This window comes from Labrus bergylta, chromosome 4 (genome assembly GCF_963930695.1).
Source record: "Labrus bergylta chromosome 4, fLabBer1.1, whole genome shotgun sequence".
In the NCBI taxonomy this organism is placed as follows: domain Eukaryota; kingdom Metazoa; phylum Chordata; class Actinopteri; order Labriformes; family Labridae; genus Labrus; species Labrus bergylta.
Genome location: NC_089198.1, coordinates 6091824 through 6117216, shown reverse-complemented (window position 1 = coordinate 6117216; position 25393 = coordinate 6091824). Strand labels below are relative to the sequence as shown.

Genomic DNA, 25393 nt, shown 5'->3' with positions numbered 1-25393 from the left:
GACCCCTTTGTTATTCTGTGGAGATAAGGGAAATCATAAAGCCGTGAAAACTGACACTGACATTTAGAAACCAGTGGTGGACTAAATCAAATAAAGACACAAAAAGCAGTGTTTTAAAGAGGTGTGCCATGTCCTCCGCAGTGAGCATGTGCAGAAGTCTGTCTGTGTAACCATAGAGTCTACCATCTGAGTCCAATAACTGACCTACAAGTGTGATGTTATTTTCAACCAGTTTTCAAAAAACAGGGATTCATTTTTGTAGAGAATGTCCTTATTGTTCCAGATGTAATATCTGTGTGGAGAGAAGTTATGTTTCAAGATGAGAAACCAAGTCAAGAGTATCTGTTTATGGAAGTTGGATAGTTTGATCTGGATTTTACTGATATTATAGTTGCACAGTAATAAAATTCCAGGCCACCAACTTTAGAAAAAACATAATTAGGAATCATATTCCATAGAGATGTTGGGTTATTTAAAAATGTCTCAGCCTGTTCACTTTGAATGTTAAGAGCTGTGAAGTCTAAAAAGTGTTTATCGTCATGTTCTGTTTAACATAATGTATTTTGTTTTTCCACAGAAAGTTAAACAACATATAATCAAATCTTTTGATTACATTTTAGTCAACATCCAAAGACAGAGCCGGATTAGTGAGTCTGGAAATGCCCTCAGCTTTTGAGAGCAAGGTCCTTCGTCTCAGAGATAAATCTCTTTGTAAACAAGAGTTTTATCAACGATGGGATTCAAATTTAAGGTGCACCTTATATTTTGCTCCGTGGTGATAACTACTCCCAGGTATGGGACCTGGTCATTCACTGGATTGTTACAAATATGGGGAACATTACAATCTTTAACAGCCATAAATTCAAAGTGTTTAATATTTAGGTTGAGACCTGAGACCTTTGAAAAGTTATTAATCAGCTTTATAGAGAGCTGCACACTGAGCATGTGCAGGAGCTGTGTCATGACCTGCACACTGAGCATGTGCAGGAGCTGTGTCACGACCTGCACACTGAGCATGTGCAGGAGCTGTGTCACGACCTGCACACTGAGCATGTGCAGGAGCTGTGTCACGACCTGCACACTGAGCATGTGCAGGAGCTGTGTCATGAGTTAAAAAAATAAGTACTGTAAAATCTGAAATATAAGTTGCACTGGTATAAGACGCGCTGTGTTTTTGAAGGTCTCTCAGAGAGAAAATAAAGTTTACACTGTCTTCCTGCGTGACAGTTTTTATTGTGTTCAGCGAAGTCCAAAACCTGCAGTTACTGTTCAGCTCTGTCACCCTTTTAGTCTGTTTTCTCTTTGTGGAGTCTGCTCTCCTACCAGCTACAGTACGGTAGTCGAGCTCTCAGCCTGCAGGGAAAGTTGTGAAGCAGAGACTCCTAGCTTGCGAGCTCTCTGCCCGACTCTGCTTGTTTCTCTTTAACTTTAATAAAGGACTCTTTCAATCAAAAGAGCGTTCAACAAGGTTTATTTATGGAACAATATCCTACAGTTTTCTGTAAATTCATTATTTTGACCTCTTGAGGGAAAAGTTTTGAAAACGTAGCGCAGCCAGACTGGTCTGTGTCGCTGTCTTTCCCAGAACAGCGTGCAATCAGCTCTTAATACACTGAGGGCCTGATTTACTAAAGTCCCAAGTAAAGAGTACTAAACTGTGTGTTCACTCCAAAAATTTGCACGTTTGGTGAGTGTGTGTGTGCAAACCTTGTGGAGGCGGTACTATTTAAGTTGGGTTTTTGTGTGTTCTACTGGTTTACGTCATGGAGAGTTTGGACGGAAAGCAGGACGACAGCAAGCGCAAAATAGGTCTCAGTGGAAGAGGCAAATGAACATACAGTATTTTTGAGTTCTAGCAGATAAAACTGAATATTACAAAAAGAAAACCTCTGCATTAAACAGGGCCTCTGTTTTCTTCATCTTTTGAAGATGAATTGTCATACATTGTGCAGGAGGTGTGAGCTGTGTCCTCTGTGGCGCTCAGGCGCGACACTCTGCACATTGTTGAGCACCAGACAGCTGGCCAGCGCTGTGTCTGATCGGACATAAACGCTCTTCCTAAGAGTTATCTAAGACGGGGGTACAAGCAGTGGTGAGGTCCCCCCAGTCAAGCGTAGCAGCAGCGGGCTTTAGAGGGAGGAGACGAGCGCACTATGGAGAGGAGCGCACCAGAGGACACGAGCTGGGGGAGAGACGCACAACCTGAGAAAAAGGAAATCCCCAGTTTAAAATAAAATGTTGGTGAGAAGAGGGAAATATGAAGAAATAAACGTCAGTGTTGAAATTCTTTAGAATGCAGAGGCTGTGAATGTTCAGTTTTGTTTAAATAGGCAACAATATAGTTTAATCATGGTGTTTCCTGCTGTCATTCCAAACTTATTAACATGTGTGGGGAATAACGTGATCTGTATGCCTTCTTTTGTTGTGCCTATGTCTCCTCCTAACTTAAATAACAGCAGTCTGTTGTGTGTAACACTGGTCTCCTGGGTTAGTACCTTCTTTTCAAAGGTGTTAAATTCAGACACCGTCACAATCACCTCAGTTTTTGTCTGCTTGGTAAATCACAATGCGTGTACTAACTTAACTTGTTTGCAGTTTCTCCTTTCTAGGACAGAAACGCCCCATATTGAATATTCATTAAGTCAAACGTACTAAATGGTCAATGCGTGTTGTTTTGTTCATATGAAAGATTCAGTCCTCACAGCACGCCGTTAGTAGATCAGTTAACACATTTTTTGTGGGTGGTATCAAGTTTGCACACGTTTTAAGACACACAAACCTTTAGTAAATCAGGCCCAATGAATGGGGATGGTTTTTTAATCGCGTCCGGCCGCACCCAGTGATGGTGACTTCTGCACCCGTGGTCATGATGGTTCATGTGTCAACATTTTATACTGGTATATTAGTAAGACCCAGCCAACTTTTAAGATGAAATAAAAACAGGTATTAAAAGTGCATCTTACACCGGATTTTACGGTACTTCAGTAAAAATTAAAAAAAGATCTCATTGTGTAGTCATGTTAGAAAACATTAAAAAAGACAAACAAAGAGTGGACACAACAGAAAACATGATTCAAAGAAAACGATCACAGCAGATCTCACTAAACTTCAGGATCAGTTTAAAAGACTACTTCCTGCAGAATCACAGAGAAGACGACTAGATACACAACCAAAGAGTCAATACTGAAATCATATTATCTTATCTATAAACATATAATACATATATATAATCCTTAGTATGTTGTTATGAGTTCAGTGACTTTCTCTGTATGATCACTGTGTGCAGGTTGATGATTAAAAACAAGAAAATCAACACATTATGGAGTTCAGGACTCTTTCTTTTAGTTTGACAGTTTGGTGATTAAAAAAAGTTCTCTTACTGTGGATCTGAGGGTCCTGGTTCATTACTGAAGTTTAGAGGATAATGTTTAGACCAGTCACTCTTCATAGAGAGACAGCTGAACAGAGGAGACTCTGCTCTGTTCTCGTCTTTGCCCCCTCGATTACCCATCTTGTGATCTCCAGATTGATCAGAGGACAATAAAAGACGTTCATGCAGGTAAAACAACCTGAGGACAAAATAACAAACAGGTGAGATACAAGCAGGAAAAATGTGAAAGACGGAGATGGTCAAGTGTCCACATCTCATTACCTGATGTGATCCTTCATTTGATTTTCTCTTCCTTCCTGCCTAAGTACCTGATGCAGCACCTCAGTGCAGTTTGTTTTGATCCTAACATGATTTGTCCGTCTGATCTGCCCTGAATAATGCCAATAACAAGACATTGAGTCTTAAACTTTAAACATTAAACTAACATGTTAGTATTTAACAGCAACCATGACCTTTAGGACATTTGTACAACTAGAAGTGTATAAAACAGGGTTGGAAATCAGCACTCGTCACATATGGGTGTCTTTTTGCAGTGGCGGGTGAATTTGCTCAACCTACCGACCACAGTGGCAGAGCGAGGGTCACAATGGTGCTCTATATGCTGGAATGGCTTTGCTTGGTGTAACATGATTAACAGAGCACAGACTAGCATCTCTTTAACAGCGGGTCAACCAGCTTCAGGTGTGTTTAAACTGACGCCTCGCTGTCTCAAGTCCAACATGATGAAAAGAAGAGCGCTGTGGCGTTGATTTGGGCTCAAAGGAGCAGCTGTAAATACTATAACTTCAGACATTTGTCTTGGGCTCAAAGTGCTGCACACATTCAGCGGCCTCACAGTAGAATCCATAAAAACAATAGAAAAACACATCGACATGTCAACAGAAAAGTACAGACCCATGTATAAAACACAACATATATTGCACATTACCCATATAGAGAAAAAGATATCAAAATATAAAAGCATGTAAAAACATCATGACGCCATGATGTTTCTGCTGGAAATGTCCAATGATGAAATGGTGAAACAGACAGTGGCTTATCTTAGAATTTATTGGGCCGAGGTCAGACAACAGCAACAGAACACAAATGGCTGACAAACTTTTCATGTTAACGGTCCTGTTATATTCTGTTAGCTGGTACAGCCTACAAATTCTTTTACCATTTGGGAAGACTTCTAAAAGGCTAGAGAGGTGACATTACCTTCACTTGAAACTGTCAGATATCTACATTGAAGTCATTTAAGCTCACAACATACACTCGGCTCCTCTCCAAAAATAGATCTGCTGCTATGAGAGTCTTACACAAACTGTTACATCCACACAGACCTAAACCAATGACCCTTAGATGGTCGACAGATTTAAAATGATATATCCACTAAATGATTAAAGTGAATGATTATGTGAAAATAAATACTAACAGGCACAACCCGTACAGCAGGCTTAGATTTAAATTGAACAGAGATTACAGTACCACGCTGACATCCAGCTGAAATACAAAACTAATGTAGTTCAGCTTCCTGGGCGCTAAAACGCCCTCGGTGTCAGCTGTTTTTAGTCACTGCACTCAAACGCTATCAGTCGAAAGACGTTCAACTTTGAGAACAGCGCCACGCTGATCAATGTCACTTCTCCCTCACCGACCAATCAAACTCAAGAAGGGGCGGGACTTCTGAGATCAGATTTGTCAATAACAAAGCGATGGCGGAGGAGACGCTGGTCTGACTCGTCTTTTGGAGGGAACAGTTTGCAGGTGTAGAGCTGCTGCTGACATCAGGACATGACTCCTTTACATCGTCCTCATGTTTTCTTGGTGATATTTATTTGATTTCAAGAAAATATGAAACACATGGAGCTAAAACACACCTTACGGACATTACAGAGGGAAGCACAAGTTCACTTTTGTAATCTAGCAACAAGGAGCGCTGGTGAGAAGCGCTCTGAAACAATGGTTGTGAACACAATATAACACGCATTCTATTTCAAGCTCTTCACACTAAAAGTTCCTGGTTTAAATAGCATTGCTTTTATTGTGAAGCAGCTACATTAGAAAATGGGATATTTTTCAACAGAAGCAAATGACTGTAACTCAGACGTTTGAAATACAAACGCAGAGGAAAGGAACCTGACAGATTCAGTTAGAAGCTCCAACGTCCTGAGGAGAAAACACACAGTGACTTAAAAATATCTTTCTAAATGAAACTCAGTTTCCAGCAGAAACCTTTATGACTGTGATGACTCTCCTCATATAAGCTCATATTCTTTTAAAACAATATATCCATTATCTTACCTCTCAGTCCAGGTTTCAGTTCAGCTTCATCAGCCTTTGAGGACGTAGCCCAAAAATAATAAACTAAAACAAAGTTTTTTCTGTTACTGAGTGAGACAAACAGCATGTCAGTATTTTATTTAATAGTTGATCGTCTATTTCTTGAATACTATAAGCCTTGATTATTATGTTACACGTCATTACATTGTGCTGCCAGTTAAAATAAAGTGGCAGGTAAGAAATGTAAGACTGGTACCCGCCAAGCACCAAATGCAGGTAGATTATCCGTTTGGCAAGTTAATTTCCAGTGGTGTAGTTGAGGGTATATGCAGGTCAGGTGTACATGTATACACACTTATTTTTCAGTCTGCATAGGGTATCCTCACTTCCCTCTGATTCACACCAGTTATTGATTGACATCATTCAGCAGTATGCAGCAATTTTTGTTCCCAGGGTTGGTGAAGGGATGATCCTCCCTACTGCCTAAAAAGTGTAAGACTGGTAGATTTTTGAATCCACCAGTCACAGGGGCACGTAGGTGAAAAAGTTCATCACCAACCGTGATATAAAACAAAGTCCTTCATGCCTGTAGGGTTAAAACCTTCTCATAAAACAGACCTCATTCAGTCACAACATTTTACTAGGTTGCAGTATTTTGTTGTGACTGCTTGAATAGGTGGAGAAAATATTTCCTATAAAATTGAAAAGTGAGTCATTCTCTGGACTTCATTTAACGTGAGAGAAAACCATTAACGCTGACTTTGAGCTCAGACCGCAGGAGTCCTGACAAACAGGAAACAATACGAGAGAAACTCAAGAGTTAGGATTAAAGATCAGCCGAGGACAAAGTCCCAAAACATATCAGATAGCTTGATGTGTGTTTTAAAGTATTACTCAGCATGAACCTGCTTCATTAACTGATGAACCAGAGGTTTAAACAGTAAAGTCATAATAATGTTGAATTAAACTCACCCTGTCTCACACGTCTTTGTCCTTCTGCTCTGTCCACTCAAAATGGAGTCTAAGCTCTGACTCAAGGTTCAAGGTTCAAGGTTCAAGGTTGTCTTTATTATCCCTGCGAGAGGGCAATTTGTTTTGTAGTCAGCAGTAAAAAACACACACATACATACAGCCCCAAATGAGCAAACAACATAGAAAGGACAGTAAATAAATACAATAGATAAGAAACACAACACACAGTAGAATGGGTTCACTGTACAGTACTGTGAATTGCAATGCATTTTGGGTAAATATTATCAGACTGTGTGGATATCACAGTAGTTTGAGCCCTTTGTGAATCCATTTACAGTAACTGATCTGCCCGCGAAAAATAGACCAATCACAGGAAAGCTGGGTTTGAACATTTTTGGGGGGAAGACGGCGGGACTTCGATGCAAAGGCTGTGACTTCACAAAAATATGTAAGTAAAATATATCTTATTCCATTTACTATTTTATATTTTTAAAAATACTTTCATAAGGATAACATTAGTTCATATCTTAACAGTTAAGTCAGGTCTTTCAACCACTTATTACTACTGTTACCTTAACATTTGTAGTTAGCCTTAAAGCTAATGTATCACCATTACTCTGATTTAGCCATCTCTCCTAAATTGTGATTCTAGCTATCTGTAAATTTAATCGAGTTTTGATGATATAAAATTCCCGTTTTTACCCCGTTTTTACTTTAAAGTATTCTAATTCCATTAAAAACAATTGTTTGAGGTTTATGTTTATTGTTAAGAGTCAGATGGGTTGAGATTTAGTGACGGGGGGTTTCTGGTGTTCTACTCGCCAAGTGTGTAGTGGATTATTTTGTTAAAAACATAACTAACATTAATGCTGCTGACAATCATCTTCTTTACAAGTTAGTGTTCTTCGGTGTGGATCACTTTACTTACGGTAAGGTGAGATAGTTAGTGTTGTTCATTTGGAAAAGGTGAGAATCAGAAAGATTTGATATCCACGACGTGGTTCTTTAATGTTATTCTACGGTGTGTTGGTCTCAGTTACTAACATTAGCTAGTTACACAGCTAGTACGGCTTTTTGACAGAGGAACCGAGTGTGGAACAAGAAGAGTTGGACATCAACAACGTATTGTCTTTCTAATGTTATATATGTATTGTTTGTTGTGGGTCAACGTTTTTATTTTTTTTATATATTTTTTTTATTTCAGACATATAAAATAAAATCAAACATATCAAAAATACAAAACAAAATGAAAAGCATGAAAATACAATAAACAAAAAACAATGTTCAAATTATTTCACCAAAAAAGAAAAAGAAAATTACATTTATTCAATTGATATGCCTGAAAAGGAGTAGGAAGAAGTATAAAACTTATTTAGTCCTACCCCTTTTCCACAGCTCAATAATTAATATTTATTAAATTAAATTCCTGTGTTCCTTATAAGCTATTTATATACAATTTGCTATACTATTATTACTATTATTTATATATATTTTTCCTTCTTAAAGCTCTCCCTCATCCCTGTACCTTTTGAAAATCATTGCTTTGTACATTTTTTTAAACTGGATCATGTTTGGACAATGCTTTAGCTCCGTGCTCATACCATTCCACAGTTTCACACCACCAATTGAAATGCATTGACTTTTTAAAGTCATGCCAACAGCTAGCATCTTAAAATTTAACTTTTCCCTCAAATTATAACCCCCCTCTCTGTCAAAAAAAAGTTTTTGAATATTACCTGGTAGCAGTTTGTTTCTTGCTTTGAACATGATTTGTGCCACTTGATAGTCAACCAGGTCAATGAACTTTCTAGTACGGGAATGTAAAAACAGGAGATTGGTGTGATCATAATATCCTGCTTTATTGATTGTTCTTATGGCTTGTTTTTGAAGTGTAACTAGTGGTAGCAGTGAGCTTTTGTAAGTGGTCCCCCAGACCTCCACACAGTAATTTAAATAAGGTAAGATCATTGAACAGTAGAGAATATGCAATGATTTGTGATCCAATATATGCTTTGCTTTACACAGGACTGAGATGCTACGTGACAGTTTAGATTTCACATGTTTTATGTGAGGTTTCCAGCAGAGCTTGTGGTCTATTGTCACACCCAGGAATTTATTTACATACACTCTTTCAATATTAACACCATCTATCTTAACATTTACGTCATTATTTAAATTACAATTTCCAAACAACATGATTTTTGTTTTGCTTAAATTCAATGATAATTTATTATTGTCAAACCACCTTTTTAATTTGCTCATTTCAGATGTAATTAACTCCAGAAGCTGCTGCAAATCCTCTCCTGTACAAAAAATATTTGTGTCATCTGCAAATAACACAAATTGTAGAATATTTGAGGTTTTACATATATCATTTATATAGAGAATAAAAAGAAATGGGCCCAACACTGACCCCTGGGGGACACCACAAGCAATGTCCAAACAAGATGACGTGTATTCACCCAACTTCACAAACTGTTGCCTGTTATGTAGATAGCTCCTCAGCCAGTTTAATACAACCCCCCTGATACCATACCGTTCTAATTTATTAATTAATCTGTTGTGATTTATTGTGTCAAGTGCTTTTTTGAGATCAATAAAAACACAAGCTGCATAATTCTTTTGGTCCAGGGAATTTGTGATTTTTTCAATTAGCTCAATGACTGCTAATGAGGTGGATCTGTTTGGTCTGAATCCATATTGGCTGTCAGTTAGTAAGTTGTGTTTATTGATAAATTTGTTTAGTCTGTCAGCAAAGAGTTTTTCTAAGATTTTTGAAAATTGAGGAAGCAGTGAAACAGGCCTGTAGTTTGTGAAGTGGTGTTTGTCTCCAGTTTTGTACAGCGGTATGACTTTTGCAATTTTCATTTTTCTTGGGAATTTACCAGTTTTAAATGATAAGTTACAGATGTGCGTTAGTGGTTTTGCAATTCCGTGAATGACCTGTTTAACTATTCTCATGTCAATGTCATTATAGTCAGTAGAAGTTTTGTTTTTACATTTATAAACAATCTCTATAATTTCACTCTCTTCCACTGCTGTTAGAAACATTGATTTTGGATTAATGAAATCATAATTCTTGTCAGATCTCACAGAAACAGAGATTTTTTCAGCCAGTATTGGTCCAACATTTACAAAATAATTATTGAAGCCATTAACTGCATCATCCATATTATCAATAGTCATATCATTATCAATAAAGTCATGTGGATATTTAACTTGTCTAGAACCATTTCCAAGAACATTATTTAATATATTCCATAAACCTTTACTATTGTTTTTATTTTTATCTAATAATTTGCTGTAATATTGTTTCCTACTATTTCTCATAATATTAGTTAGCTTTTTTTTATATTTCTTATATTTATTTTCTGCATCTTTGGTTCTAAGTTTAATGAATTCTTTATATAGTGTATTTTTCTTTTTGCAGGCATTTTGTAATCCCTTAGTTATCCATGGACTATCTGAACATTTAAATTTCATTTTGATTTCTTTTATTGGACAATGTTTATCATACAACAACTTAAATACCCCTAAGAATTTTTCATAAGCTCTGTCAATGTTTTCTTCTTTATATAATATTTCCCAATTTTGATTTATTAATTCATTTTTTAAAGCGTTCATTGACTCTTCTGTCCGTACTCTTCTGTACTTGACTGTACTCTCCTGTTTTTCCCTCTAGTTGTTATTGAAAACTATAAACACTGGCAAATGGTCACTGATGTCATTGATCATTAATCCACTTATTGTATTATTGTCTATAACGTTTGTAAATATGTTGTCAATCAATGTGGCACAGTGAGATGTAATCCTGCTGGGTCTGGTGATTTTTGGATAGAGGCTTAGACTGTACATTGTATTGATAAAGTCTTCAGTTGGTTTGTGGTTATTGGGATTAAACAGATCTACATTAAAATCCCCACAGATGAACATGACCTTTTGATTAGGTATTGTCAACATTTCTTCCACCCATTCTTTGAATATATCAATATTGGAACCCGTTGCTCTATAAATACAGCTAACAATTACGTTCTTCTTTTTTTCCATGCAGATTTCAACAGTTAAACATTCTAATAAATTTCCGATTGCAGTTGTTATTCCATCTACCACCTTGCAATTAAGGTTTTTGTCCACATACACAGCCACACCTCCTCCAGTCTTGTTCTCTCTGTTCTTGTAGTTCAGTTCATAGCCATCTAATTCAAAGTCCACATCCTTTTCAGGGTTGATCCAAGTTTCTGATGTTGCAATTATGTTAAATGGTTGTGCAAATTGACGTAAATATTCCTTAATGTTGTGGAAATTTGCATACAGACTTCTACTGTTAAAATGAATGATTGATAGTTTCTGATCTGCCTTAATGGTCTTATTGTACTGTTCATCTGTGTAATAGCCGCAGTCGTCATTGATGTTTAAGAAGAAGTTATTTTCCGGGTCGATATTGTATTCCATGTCTAGTAAATTGTGCTCCGTGTATTCAAATGTTTTCAGTTCCAGATTCTCATTATCAGCTATCATTTGGGTTATAGGTACCGGTATAATGTCTCCAGATGTAGATGAATGATTTCCTTTAGAGTGTGTCATGATTGTGTAGGTTTTTTACTCACTTGTGTTTCCAGTTCGGCCTCATTGAAACTTGTCCAGCTCCGCAATGTCTCTGATCACCATCACTTTGGCCTCCTCCGGTGTTCCGTTAAGCTTTATGAAGATTTTGCAGTTGGTGGTCCACGTGGATTGTATTTTATTTTGTTTCTTGATGAATCGTGCTTGCCTGGCTATATCTGCGTTTCGTTTTGTTAAGTGTTCATTGATGTAGACGTCTGTCCCCTTCAGCTGCCTGCCTTGTTTCAGTAGTGCAATTTTGTGTTTACGGTTCACAAACCTCATTATTATGGCCGGTTTGTCGGTTGTTGTTTTTGCGGGGCAGAGGATGACAAGCCTCGATGGTGTTACAGTCAAAGTCGATTCCCTTTGACTGTAGGAATGCTGCCACTTGTTGCTCCGCGGACTCGGAGACTGCCTCTGGTTCGCCGTCACGGCCAGCGGTCACTGCCCGTGCATACGACCGGGGTTTTATTTTGAGCCTCGATATAATAATATTGTTCATTCTGGTGTATTGCTCCAGGTCGGCCACTCTGCTCTCCAGGAACACGATCTTCTTGTCCTTCTCATTCTCCAGCCTCAGCGCCTTAACCTCGGCCACCAGGTCCAGGATGGATTTCTGCTGCAGCCTGACAGCGGTAATCTCCCCCGAGAGAAAGTCCAGCGACTTCTTAATGTCATCGACTTCCTCCATCGCCGGTTGTTTTTTTAGTGGCATGGTGACTCTGGCTTGATGCCAACCGGCTTTGTCCACGTGCAAGCTAACCAAAGAGTGCCTGGGTCTGGCCTGGTGGAGCTGGCTGCTGGTTAATCCTGGGTCTGGCCTGGTGGAGCTGGCTGCTGGTTAATCCTGGGTCTGGCCTGGTGGAGCTGGTTGCTGGTTAATCCTGGTCCTGGCCTGGTGGAGCTGGCTGCTGGTTAATCCTGGGTCTGGCCTGGTGGAGCTGGCTGCTGGTTAATCCTGGGTCTGGCCTGGTGGAGCTGGCTGCTGGTTAATCCTGGGCCTGGCCTGGTGAAGCTGGTTGCTGGTTAATCCTGGGCCTGGCCTGGTGGAGCTGGCTGCTGGTTAATCCTGGGTCTGGCCTGGTGAAGCTGGCTGCTGGTTAATCCTGGGTCTGGCCTGGTGGAGCTGGCTGCTGGTTAATCCTGGTCCTGGCCTGGTGAAGCTGGCTGCTGGTTAATCCTGGTCCTGGCCTGGTGAAGCTGGTTGCTGGTTAATCCTGGGCCTGGCCTGGTGGAGCTGGTTGCTGGTTAATCCTGGGTCTGGCCTGGTGGAGCTGGCTGCTGGTTAATCCTGGGTCTGGCCTGGTGAAGCTGGCTGCTGGTTAATCCTGGGTCTGGCCTGGTGGAGCTGGCTGCTGGTTAATCCTGGGTCTGGCCTGGTGAAGCTGGCTGCTGGTTAATCCTGGGTCTGGCCTGGTGGAGCTGGCTGCTGGTTAATCCTGGTCCTGGCCTGGTGAAGCTGGCTGCTGGTTAATCCTGGTCCTGGCCTGGTGAAGCTGGTTGCTGGTTAATCCTGGGCCTGGCCTGGTGGAGCTGGTTGCTGGTTAATCCTGGGTCTGGCCTGGTGAAGCTGGTTGCTGGTTAATCCTGGGCCTGGCCTGGTGCAGGGACTCTGCAGATCCAATGGAGTTTGGAAGTTCATTCCACCACCGGGGGGCGACAGAGGAGAAGAGTCTAGTCAGAGACTTAGGACCATGTTGTGAAGGTTGGATCAGACGTCTTTCATTGGCAGAGTGTAGTTGGGGGGAGGGAGTGTAGACCTGGATCAGAGAGTTAAAGTAAGGAGGAGACGTTTTTGTGGCTGTTTTGGAAGCGAGCAGCAGAGTTTTAAATTTGATGCGAGCAGTAACTGGGAGCCAGTGTAAGGAGATGAACAGCGGAGGTGTGCTCTTTTAGGAAGGCTGAAGACAAGTCGTGCTGCTGCATTTTGTATCATCTGCAGAGGTTTGATAGAGACTGTAGTACACTGTACTTTGACCACATTTTGGTGGCTGATGTAATTTTTCTTCACAGCAGGACTTCTTGTAATTACATTTTTCAACACTGTTGTAAGGCCGCTTGTACTGAAGTGAAGGTTTTTTTTTTTTAAATGCCAATTGCCCTGAAAAGCCCAACTCATCAAAAGGATTAGGAGCTCAAAAATCAAAACATTTTGGTTCCCATTGACAGGATCGTCATCAACATAAACTCCAACTTGACAAAACAGGAGCACTTAATTGTTAAAGTTGAATTACACGTGACTCAAGGTGTTTCCAAAATAGTTTAACAGGAGCTTCAGGCTGCTGAGTCAGGATACAACACTGTGAGGGGTAAACATCTGTTTTCACCTCATCTGGATGCTGAAAAATGAATGACTGACCTCTCAGTGCAGACAGAGTCCAGACGAGCAGCAGAGGGATGAGAGGGGGTTTGTGGTTTTGGGAGGAGGAGGAGAAAGGGGCATCTGGTTGGTGTTCTGCACCTCCCAGGGCTAAAGACTGAGACTGCATCCGAGTTGTTGAGACATTAGGTTTAAATTCTGAAACTGGTTTTTGTCTCTCTTTTTTTTTACCAACTTATTATGTTATGTTGAAGTGCTGGCTTCTCTGACAACAATGCAGCAGCCAGTATGTCCTCCTTCTAAGTCCTGAATGGTTTGTTTTGTTTTGATCAGAGAAGGTAGGCGGTTTTAAGGCACCCCCCACACTGCCATTTTGGACGCCCCTCAGTTTACCAGAAGCTTCTGTGTCCGCAACATGGCAACCTTTGTGTGCATCGACTCCAGAGAGGAGGGGGCAGGGGGGAGGACAGAAATCTCTCAGATGTTTTAAATTTGGACTGCAGTACCCATTTAAAACACTAGGTGTCAGAGTTACATCTTGCTCCTTTAAGGCAACAGAGAAAGAGATTATTTGATTTTATTGGTGTGCTTTACTTGTGCAGAAACATCTAATAGATGTTTTTTAAATGATTGGTAGCAGGGTGTATGCAGCCGACAAATAATGAGCTCCCATATTCTGGAAGTCAAACACAGAGGGAGGGTGTTTGCATGTCCATAAAAAAGTGACAGAAAAAAACTGAATGTATGACAGCAAGAGTGAGAGTGAGGTTGTGTGTTTGTGGATGAATTCCAACAAGGCCACAACCTCTGCAGCAGATTTAGCGTTTGATTGGAGTCAGGAGCAAGAAGGCTGATCTGGTGCCACATGACTGACAGACGAGGGGTCGACCTCTGAAATGTTTACAATAATCCCGTTTTTGTTTCAAACATTATCTCAAACATAAATTGTGGCTATTTAAGTCCAGGTCCTGCCACAAAAGATTATTTTTTGTTTGTTCTTGGAGTTAAAAAAGAGAACTTAATAAAGATGACGTCAAAACACGGCGGTGCCACAGATTCATAAAACTTCAGATATGTTTGCAATTATTACGCAAAGACTTGTTGGAATCACTCCTCCAGACAATGGCTGCAGTCTTCAGAGCAGAGTAAGTGATTACTCTGGTGGTCGTGGCCCTGCAAGCTTTAAATGTCAAAAGCCAGAGGCATCGTCAGTGGTTCCCCAAATTATACGAGCTAGACCAGCAGGCTGCGGACGCACAGCTGTGGACAGGATCTGACACCGCGTCGCCTGGACAGGAGGAGAAAACGGAGGGGGAAAAAAGGAGCCTGAGAGGAAGTGAAAAGCCCTTAAAGTGTGTCCTCTCTGGGACAAGTGGAGGCTCTGAGTCTGTTTTTGTCTGATTGACTGCAGATTTCAGTTCCTGACGGTCTATATAAGTGTTTATATGATTCCACTGCTTCATGCCCTCAGAGAGTGAGGACGTCTCCTCACAGCTGCGTTACGACCGGCCGAATGCTGCTGTCTGAGAGGACGTACTCGCTGCTCTGGTTTCTGCATGTTTGTGAGGCTTCGTATTGACCAAAAAATCCCTCTGAAACTGATGGAAAACAGATGAGGAAGAAGTTTATTAAAGGCTTTATATGCGACTTTTTGATCCAGCAGATGTCGCCCTTGAGCACCAGCATTAAACCAAAACAACTCGCGCTGCATTGTTGTGTTAGCATGCTAATGCTAACGATCTTTATTATGCTCGTATCTTCACACTGCATGTAAATTTACCTGAAATGAGCGTGATCTAGAAACACAGTTAAGCAGTGAGTACAGTATGTTATTCTTCTTTTCTCTAGTCCCTCAATTAAACAACGTTTATACGTGAGGGGAGGAGTCAGCCGGCCGTCATGGCGATGTAAACAAACTGAAGATAGGACTCTGAAAACTGTGAAAACATCACAGACAGTGGGACTCGGGTGTTACACCCATTGTAGACAGTCATGACTCACAGAGTTATTTTCAGAGGATATACTTGATTTATATTACAGTTAAGTGTGAAAAATCACATATTAAGACTTTAAAGACCAAAAAAAGTTTCCATACAGAAATGTTGACAAAGGTTTTGTGTAATTTAAACAGTGTGTAGGAATTTGTCTGCAACTTATAAAGGACTCCTTCCCCTCGTATCACCTGTCTTATGAAATAGAGGTTGTTTTTATTTCACAGCGAAGCGAGCAAGAGACATTTTAGCAAGCTTACTAAAGACCACCCGTTGTAAACACACTTGAGAGACATTATCAGACACGCTCCAGAGACGGCAAATAGATACAACTTTTCTCTAAATGAGCTGTTAATGATGTGGAAAAAAAACCTCCTTCTCTCATGTGTTTAACTGAATTGTAAAGCCTTAAATGTGTCTGGAGAAGAAAGGCAACATGAAGCGGATAATTGGTTAAAAACAGTTGGTTATCTTATAGGCAAATATGTTGAGAACCAGAGCTGCGTCAAGTAACTGTTAAGCATCAAATGTTTCACAAGAAGAAAGCATGACTGAAGCAGATAAATGATCAAAAACATGTCGCCAAGGAATATCAAAAAGCTGCACCAGCGTCGTGTGATCTGAAAGTCTCAGAGTTTTGATGTGAAGCCGACCTTTACCCTGAGCCGCCTCGAGACGCTTCACATAAGTTTAAAAAAAGAGTGATTGCATTTCAGCCTCACTTACACACAAACGACTTACTGTAAAGAGGAAAAAAAAAAACAATCTTTATTTAGTCTGGGTTGAGAACCATCTCCAGGGCTTGAACACACACCATTCTCTAACACAACAAAGAAGCAGAAATATTTACTCTGACCGAGCCAAAGACAACAAGCGGGCTGCGCAGAAACTAACACTGGCATCAGGGCAGTCAACTTCTCAAACTTCACTTGAATTATTCGCTTTTCCCATCAGGACATGAAACAGGGCTGCGCAGTAATAAGAGCGTTGTGTTAAGTAAGCGGAAAGTGGTGTCACTTTTCAGTCCAGGATGGAAAAATTGAATTCTTTTACCTGATCACTTTGTACAACACCTCGTGCAGTACACACTGCAGCTGACACTTTGTAAGCAGATCAGTGGCCTGTTTCTATGGAAGCGACTAGTGATCAGAATTCAAATGATAAAGCTAATTTGAAAATGAAAATGCATTAACAGAAATGCTTTTTTAAGTTTCAGAATATGGATGTATTATTATTTGACTCAAAAATAAAATGATGACTTATTTATCTAATTTGTCTTTTAATTTTCAACTCCAAAAATGCACATTCTTTTACTAAATTAAAATGAAGAAGAAAAGGACATTTGCTTTTTCATTTTCAAAAAATTCCCCCGCTAAATTTGTATCATAATTTAAATGAAAATGATAATTCTAAAATGAAAATGCAGTAACAGAAACGCGTTTACATTTTCAGAATATAGGTGCATTATTTGACCTATATTTAAAATTAATATTCAGTCATCCAATTTGCGTTATACTTTTGCTCTCTATGTATGCATATTGTATGACATACCGTATTGGTCCGAATATAAGACGGCCTTTTTCCCCATTGAAATAGGTCCGAAAAAGTCGGGTCGTCTTATATTCGGGGTCTAGTATTCAGAGCGCAGCTCTAATTGTTCGCCTGTCCCTTTAAATGTCAATACACATTGCGGCCCCAGATGGCACCAAAAATCTGTCAAGCGAGTGTTCCAGGAAGAAGCAGTCCAGCGTCCTTAGCAACCAGCCTACCGGTGTTTAAAGATGGAGAGACAGTCTGATCATTTAGAGAAAAGTGGCTCAAAAGTAGGTCAAGTCAATCAACAACAGCGGAGGAGTTATGATGCTAATTTTAAAATCATGGTCGTCAATTCAGCCAAGTCAATCAACAACTGTCAGGCTGCTAAGAAGTATGGGGTCACAGAGTGTAACGTTAGAAGATGGCGAGCACAAAAAGAACGTCTTAAAGACGGTAACAGCCAGCGGAAATCGTACCGTGGTCCTCAAAGTGGCCGTTTTAACGAGATTGACCGGAGAGTTTTTGAATACCCGCTGGATCAGATAGGCAACGCTGATCAGACGCCCGTTTACTTTGACATGCCAACGTCAGTGACAGTGAATGGGAGAGAAGTCAGTGTTGGTGAGATCAACGGCAAACGAGAGGAGCCGCTGTCACTCGCTGATGTCTCGCTGATGGCAGCAAACTCCCCCCGTATGTCATTCTAAAGCGTAAGACAGTGCCAAAGGAGCCAATGCCAGCTGGCATTATCGTGCGCGCCCAGGAGAAGGGCTGGATGGAGACAGGGCTTGTTGTGGACTGGCTAAAGGTTGTGTGGGGCAGACGGTACGGGGGACTGAGGAAGAAGAGGAACATGCTAGTCCTAGATGCGTTCCGCGGACACCTGACTGAGCCAGTAAAAAATCAGGTGCGGGTGATGAACGGTGATCTTGTGATCGTACCGGGGGGGATGACGAGCCAGCTCCAGGTGTTGGATGTTGTGGTCAACAAGCCATTCAAGGACAACCTCCGAAAGAGATACACAGAGTGTCTCCTGTCTGGAAACCACGCGCTCACACCGACCAGGAAGATCCAGAAGCCGTCAGTCCGTCTGCTGTGTGAATGGATCCTGCAGGCATGGGATGCAGTTTCCTCACAGAGCATCATCGTGGCTTTAAAAAATGCTGCATCTCAAATGCCTTGGACGGCAGCGAGGATGACGCGCTCTGGGAGGAGCAGGGGAGCGATGACAGTGAGAGTGAGAGTGAACACAGCGGGGCGGAGGACGTGTGTGAGGAATAGGAGACATCGGAGAAGTTTGGCGAGCTTTAGTTTAGTTTAGTTAAAGATGTGGCCTGTATTTTCTCTCTTATTTAAAAATGTTGATAATATTGCTTGATTTTAATGTTGAATCATACTGTACATAGTTCGCCCTTGTGAAACACTTTGTTTTGAAAAGTGCCGTAGGCCTATACCGATAAATACGGTATGTTAATTATTATTATGATTATCAATACAACAGGTGTTTAATTCTATATGTTTTTAATATTGTTATTTTTTAATAAAATGAAGTTCTTTAAAGAAAGTTCTTTATAAATACAAGATCTGCTCTGCAAATCTTTTTTTCTAAATGTGAGTGTTGAAAAACGGGGGTCGTCTAATCATCAGGGTCGTCTTATATTCGGACCAATACGGTAATTCAAATGAAAACAAAAAGGCCTTTGGCTTTTCTTTTTCAATCTTGCCGTGCTAAAAAGTGATCATAATTCAAACCAACTCGAAAATGAAATGGCAAAGTGGACGGCGCAGGAAAGTGACAACAGACTTCAGCTCCCAGGCAGGCGAACGTAATATTTACAGTCTATGAGGCGAGCGGGCAGAACGTGCACTACGATAGGTGGCGGGGTGAATCTTTCTGTTAATGCATTTTCATTTTAAAATTAGCTTTATCATTTGAATTCTGATCACTAGTCGCTTCCATATGTTTCATGCAGCAGCGTTTATCTAGACAACTTTGCAACATGAAATCAAATCTTAACTTTTCTTCTGTTTGGTTGTGTTTTGTATTCTGCAGTTTTTGTAGGGTCGCATGGAATTCAAATTGGGTCGCTTGAAATTTGTATTTATTTATCAATAAAAAATATATTGTTTACTCAAATATATTGAACACAGCATACTGTGGGGCCATGTCTGTCTGTCATCCATTGTGCAGAAATGTTATAACTGTTGGAAATATGAGAGGAAATGTAAGTACTCAACAAAAAATATATTTTTAGGATTTAGTCACCTTTAAATTAATTTAGTTTCATTTTAGTGTTAAAAAAATCGACATATTACACTTTTAACACCGGTATTGGATTGCAATCGGAACTTAAAAAAGTTACATCTGAGCATCCCTAGCCAAATTAAACTATAAGCAGTGTTGCCAGATATACGATGAAAGATGTATTTGTAACCACAATTTTGTCCTCTGCACGATGTATGCTCAATAATTGCAGAAAACGCCGATAATGTAGCTACCTGCCAATCAAATCGTCACCTGAGCGGCCCCTTATGCCAGACAGACTGTAGGACAATGCATGTCACAACAACTTAAGATGCTACTAGCTTAGCGACACGCGGAACAGAAGAGGAATGTGTGTGTACATCTATAATAAAAAGAAACATTTCTCTACTTTTGCCAACTCAGCAAGTCTCCACAAGGACACTTTGTGAAAGCCTTTTGGTGTCATTTTGTCCCTCTCTGTAAACAAACACTTGTTGCCTTGAAGTCCTAACCAGCCAAATAAAAAGCAGAATGTTCCATACTTATGGCTGAGGATAATTTGTTTCTGTCTGCGTCATTACATAATTCCCTAAGTATCGACTTTGGTCAGCGGCTGACGTCAGCTATTGGTTCTGGTTGTACTCCGATAGGCTTCAATGTGACATGACGACAATTATGAAGTTATTTTGGCAAGTCCCAAAACGTTCTGCTTTGGGAAAAAAGTCCCCCCCCAAAAAACCTGCATAATGAGAGGGGGGGCGTTGGATCGAACGGTTCCTCGTTTCCCATCAGTCACTGCTGGTTTGTAAACAACGCTGAGATGTAAATCCTGTTTCCCGTAATGTTTGTGTTCATAAAGATCAAGTTTGACTCTTCATGCCCATCAGATAAGGACAGCATTAAGTTCTTATTACATCTCAAAGTGAGGGATGTTCTTATGAACCTGACCTGAGCTGACTTGCCCTTTATTCTACTTTTATTTATTACATAGAAACCATCCATCCATTTTATTATCTATGCGGTGATATTGAGGTTTTGGAGTCAATCCCGGCTAACAGTGGGTTAGAACTTTAGACACATACACACTCAAAGATTTCATTTGTACATTAAGAAACCTTCAGAACTGTGGTTCTCAACTGGTCTAGCCTCAGGACCCATCGCCAACTCCTTAATGAGACATCACGACCCACATTTCAGATATTATGTTACCAGTCAGATTTATTTATCAATCAATCAAACTTTCTTTATGAAGCACCTTTCAGACAAAGTCAGTTGCAGTTCAAAGTGCAGAAAAAGTCATTTGTAAAATCATTAAGAGTCTAAAGCCTGGCTCACACTGCAGGATCATCGGGCTGATTTGAGCTCCGATTTTTCCTTCCCGACAATCTCAGGGTCTCTCCCGACTCGAGGCTGCTCGGACCCGATTATCTGCTCAGATTATCTTGTAGTGTGAGCTGTCCAAAGATCCAATCTTAACGTCCCCGATCTGCCCACCGATTTATTTCAAACATGTTTAATATTTAGAATTCAAAATCTTGACGTTTACGTCATGAAAAGGGTCCGGCAGAAGTTGTGTGTGACTACTATACAATCATGAGAGACAAGAGAGGACTGTAGTCATGGCGACCAGCGGCAGGACGCAACCCAGTGTTTGTTTTTTTGTAACTTTTCTGTACAGATCATCAGTGCAGCACTTTTCTGAAACTTGTCTCCATATATCTACGATTGTATCTACTTTTCTATATCCTACAACAACTTCCACTTCCTTCTCTTTCACCAACCGTCGTCCTTTGTTTTTTTCAAATTAAACTTGATTAAAAAATTGTCAACGCTCCGTCCTGATTTCACTCGTCCAGTGTGAGCTCTCCGGCCGTGTCCAACAATCGGGTCGTACAGTGTGAGCACGTCAATCTCAAGGTCTGCTCGGGCGTCGTAAACGATTCAGTCGTACAGTGTGAGCTAACATGACACCCCGACTTTTATACAATTGGGGGTAAAATCGCACAGTGAGAGCCAGGCTTTATGCACACCAAGAATTTAATAAAATAAGTGAAAAATTGTGCAGTATGAACCTCAGACGGACACAGCGTCATGCAGATTGTCCGATCAAGTAGAAATGTTTGATCCATATCTGATTGTTAGCCGTACAAGTTTGCATACAGCTATCTGTCTACAGAGACAAATCATCATCAGATAACCTCTGACGGGAGCTGTGATGTCATACGGTGGGTTGCTTTGCGCCGGGTTTTGCTCTCTGTACAACTGTTTTTCCTTCTACCACCAAAAGCCTGCTGCTCCATGAAGAATCAGATTTATCTATGAAATTATCAAAAAATGACTTGGTGACTTTTTCACTAAAATATCTACATATGCTGGAAATGCTGATTTTTTTCTTTCCTGCAAATATGAAAATATATTTTGTCATATGTAAAGAATATTTCTGAGAATGATTTGAGAGTATAGTCCTCATGATGTTCATTCATTGAAACTTTATATATTTTTCGGTTGCTGTCAGATTAATTCTATCAGCTTTATGCAAACACCATTTCCTGCAGCATGTCGTGACGGTTTTAGTGGCAAGACTTTTAATTTAATTTGCTTGTTTTCTGGAGTGCCAGCCAGGCTGTCCCTGGCAAAAGTTGTTTTGTACGGTGGCCGGTAGGGGTCAAACGCTCAGCAACTGATGAAACGACATACATATAGATAAACACGCAGCATATATAGAAACGCTGCACATTCAAAAGCAAATGCAAACTACCACAACAAATGCAAAGGCTGAAACCCGCTGCAAAGACACGAGCTCCAGGTATCCCGGGGCTGCAGCCACAGACCCACACTCGGCTCTCGTCCCCGATGTCAAAATCCCGGTCGGACTCGCTTTATCTCCGCGTTTCAGTAACATTGAAGTTATCCTGTGTCTTTCAACGATACAACTTCCCTATCTAAACATAACTTTCTGTTCCTATCTGTCTCTCTTACTCTCTCCCGTAAATAAACTGAAATGAACAGTTCCACAGCGCCCCTACAGGCCTGGAGCACTTCCGTTTAAGGCTGAACATGCAGCATTTCTGTGTTTGCTGTTGTTTTCTGGATGTGTGTGTTTTGACTTAAGTTTCGTTTCTGTACTTGCAGCACGTTTGATGCTTATGCAGTTGTTTTGCCTATTTGCGGTGCGTTTGTGTCTTTGCATTTGTTGTGGTAGTTTGCATTTGCTTTTGAATGTGTAGCTTTTCTATATATGCTCAGTGTTTATCTATATGTATGTCGTTTCATCAGTTGCTGAGCGTTTGACCTCTACCGGCCACCGTAGTTTTGGTTTGTAATTTTTAGTCACCAAATTTATTGTCAAAAAACCAACACAAAGGATGTAAAAGTATTAAACTAAACCACCTTATAAATAAGAATGAAACAGAAAACTGCCACACAAGTTCACTTCACTAAATCATTCTTGTATTAGGTAACATAAAACAAAAAACCCAACAACACAAAAATATATTCCCCAGCAACTCTGATAACAAACAAACAAAATATTTTCTCTCTCTCTTCCAGTGGTAAAACAAAACAATCAACAAAAATGATCCTTTTTCAGGCCCTTAATGTTCAGTTTAAAAAACAAAAATGAGTCTTTCTGGGTCAAAAATCAAATAAAAAGAGTCCAAAAGAAATAATAGTCCGTTCAGTTCAGACCTTCTGAATGGGCAGACAGAACCAATACATGAAAACGTTTTTTTTACTGTAATTGCTTAAAATAACAGCCCACCACATGTCACTTAAATATCTATATATTCTGTCCTCATGTCAAAGGCAAGCTCTATCTAACAAAGAAAGCAGTATTTGTTTTTATTTGAACAAAACTAATGACAACACTGCTTTTAAACGTCAGTCAACCACATCCAGAGATATAAAACTCATGACACTCATTACACTGCATGAGATGTGGTTTATTGAGTAGGTTCACTTTATGGTCAAAGCTGGCTGCTCCACATCGGTCTTAGTGACCACACACTTCCCCTCACTTCCTTTGAAACCTAATCACGTCTTCCTGTTGCACTTGGAATTCAAAGATACGGCTTCTCCCCCTCCTCTGCTCTGATTAGCTGCAAAAATAAAAACAAAGCCCTCTTTTCCATTTCGCTTTTTAGTCCAGAATATGACTCCGCCTTCAGGGTTCCTCTGCCCTCACATACATCTGATTTCACTGAAGCCTGGAGGTGCATGAGAGGGCTCAAAACTTTTACATTTGTTGTGTTTAAATACCTTTCAAATATCCGTAAATGATGAAACAATAGCCGCTGTTTGTACACGTTCTTGTTGATTTTGGACATTTCCTCAGAGAGTCAGCTTTTGGGGGAATTTAGATGAGACGTGTTGCTGAGTGAGCAGAAATGTACAGTGTTTATAAAACATCATCATGGCTCTTATAGAAAGGTTTTAAGAGTTAATGGATTTGGACAAAGGGGTGTTCACATGCTTCAGTTTAGAGACTGTATGTGCAATAAATATCTTGTGCTGGTTCTGCAGTGTGATTAGATTCCCAACAAGGAAAAAGAAGGGGTGGAGCTGAGGCCCTTTACAGCCAAAGTACCTGCCTGTCATTCAGATAAGCCACGCTCCTAATTAAGCATATCCTCTTAACCTTATTATAATCTAAATGGTGTGAGTTATAAAATAATCAACTGAGAACCAACACTATCCAAAACCTGCATCTTAACATGGGTGTTTATGGGATTGCCTTGGTTTTTGCAGCCAGCCTCTAGTGGACACACAAGGAACTGCAGTTTTTTGCACTTCTTCATTGACTTAATTTTTCAACGCCGTATAGGTTGATTGAAAGACGTTGGTGAGTGTAAGTATAAAAGATTTAGCAGTCTAATACTACGTGTCATAACTTTGACAGCTTCATTCAGGATAGCAAAACTAAAAAAAATGGAAAACTGAAAATTAACTTAATGGACAAATTTTCAACCCAAGCAAACTTAAAGAGCACCATTATTTAAGGCTACAAGTTTTTCAGCCCCCCTTGGGGTGCTGGTGACACTGGTGGTGCTGGTGGTGCAGTGGTTAGTGCGCACGCCCCATGCATGGAAGCTGTAGTCCTCCAAGCAGGCGGCCCAGGTTCAAATCCAACCTGTGGCTCCTTTCCTGCATGTCATTACCCTCTCTCTCTCTCTCCCTGATTTCTGACTCTGTCCACTGTCCTATCTCTCAGTTAAAGGCCCAAAAAGCCCAAAAAATAAACAGTTTTTCAGCCCCTTGACATCAGTAAATGTCGAAAACCCTTTTAACGTCATTTTTCCAGAAGCAGTCCTTATAGCCTGCTTGTGTGATCTCACAGTTCAGACAGGTGGCTTGCAGCTGATTAAAACCTTACCCCCCCCCCCTCCCACACACACACACACACACAAACACACACACACACCTCCAGTGTCAAGGTAAGAGCTGCTGAATTATGTGGAGGTGAATTCCCAGCGGTGGCAATGGGAGACGGTAGCGGGGGGGAACCAAATGGACCTCTTTAGAGGAACGTAGAGTTCACCAGGCGTCGAGTTTCTTATCTTGTTGACAGCTCACGGGGAGAGTTACCATGTGAGTTCTTTGATTCCCACTTTTTTTTTAATGATTTAACACCTCGTGCTGAAGTCTCCACGGTGAGATACTCGCAGAATTTATGTGGAAGGAAATCGCCAAGCTCGATCTGCAGAGTCCCTCTTCTTTTTGTGACAGATCACAGATGCAGAAATAAAGTCCTGTCTCTTCAACTGCACAAAGCAAATGCAGGCACAAAAGCTAACTCCATGTTTCTTCCTATTAGGGAAACATTATTGAAACAATATTTAACCATCTTAATGACTGGTCAAATTAAATGTAATACAATGGAAGAAACACAATAAACATGACCCGAAACTCCCACTCTCACTCAGTACCACCTACTGCACAAGAGCGTTCTAAACAGCTATACTGAAAACGGCCATTTTCTCCTCTAATTTTTTACCCTTTAGTGTTGTATAACACATCTAATCAGACAATGTTAAGTGTTAATTTACAAAAAGATTTAACCTGCAATATGC

General features: G+C 40.4%; 1 protein-coding gene across 3 annotated transcripts in view; it reads right to left on the bottom strand.

The window, feature by feature from the left end:
• LOC114922082 (NLR family CARD domain-containing protein 3-like) overlaps positions 1-3544 on the bottom strand; it is a 231287-nt gene extending 227743 nt beyond the window's left edge. The window contains exons 1-2 of one of the 3 annotated variants that reach the window (XM_065954454.1): positions 3381-3544; positions 1-15 (exon numbers count right to left, since the gene is read on the bottom strand). The exon at positions 1-15 is cut by the window's left edge and continues 182 nt beyond it. In XM_065954454.1, the coding sequence (XP_065810526.1) occupies positions 1-15; positions 3381-3511 (146 nt within the window). In that variant the 5' untranslated portion in view covers positions 3512-3544. The remainder of the gene's footprint in view (positions 16-3380) is intronic. The other 2 variants (XM_065954446.1, XM_065954453.1) reach the window with 2 other exon arrangements.
• Between the last annotated feature and the right edge of the window lie 21849 nt (positions 3545-25393).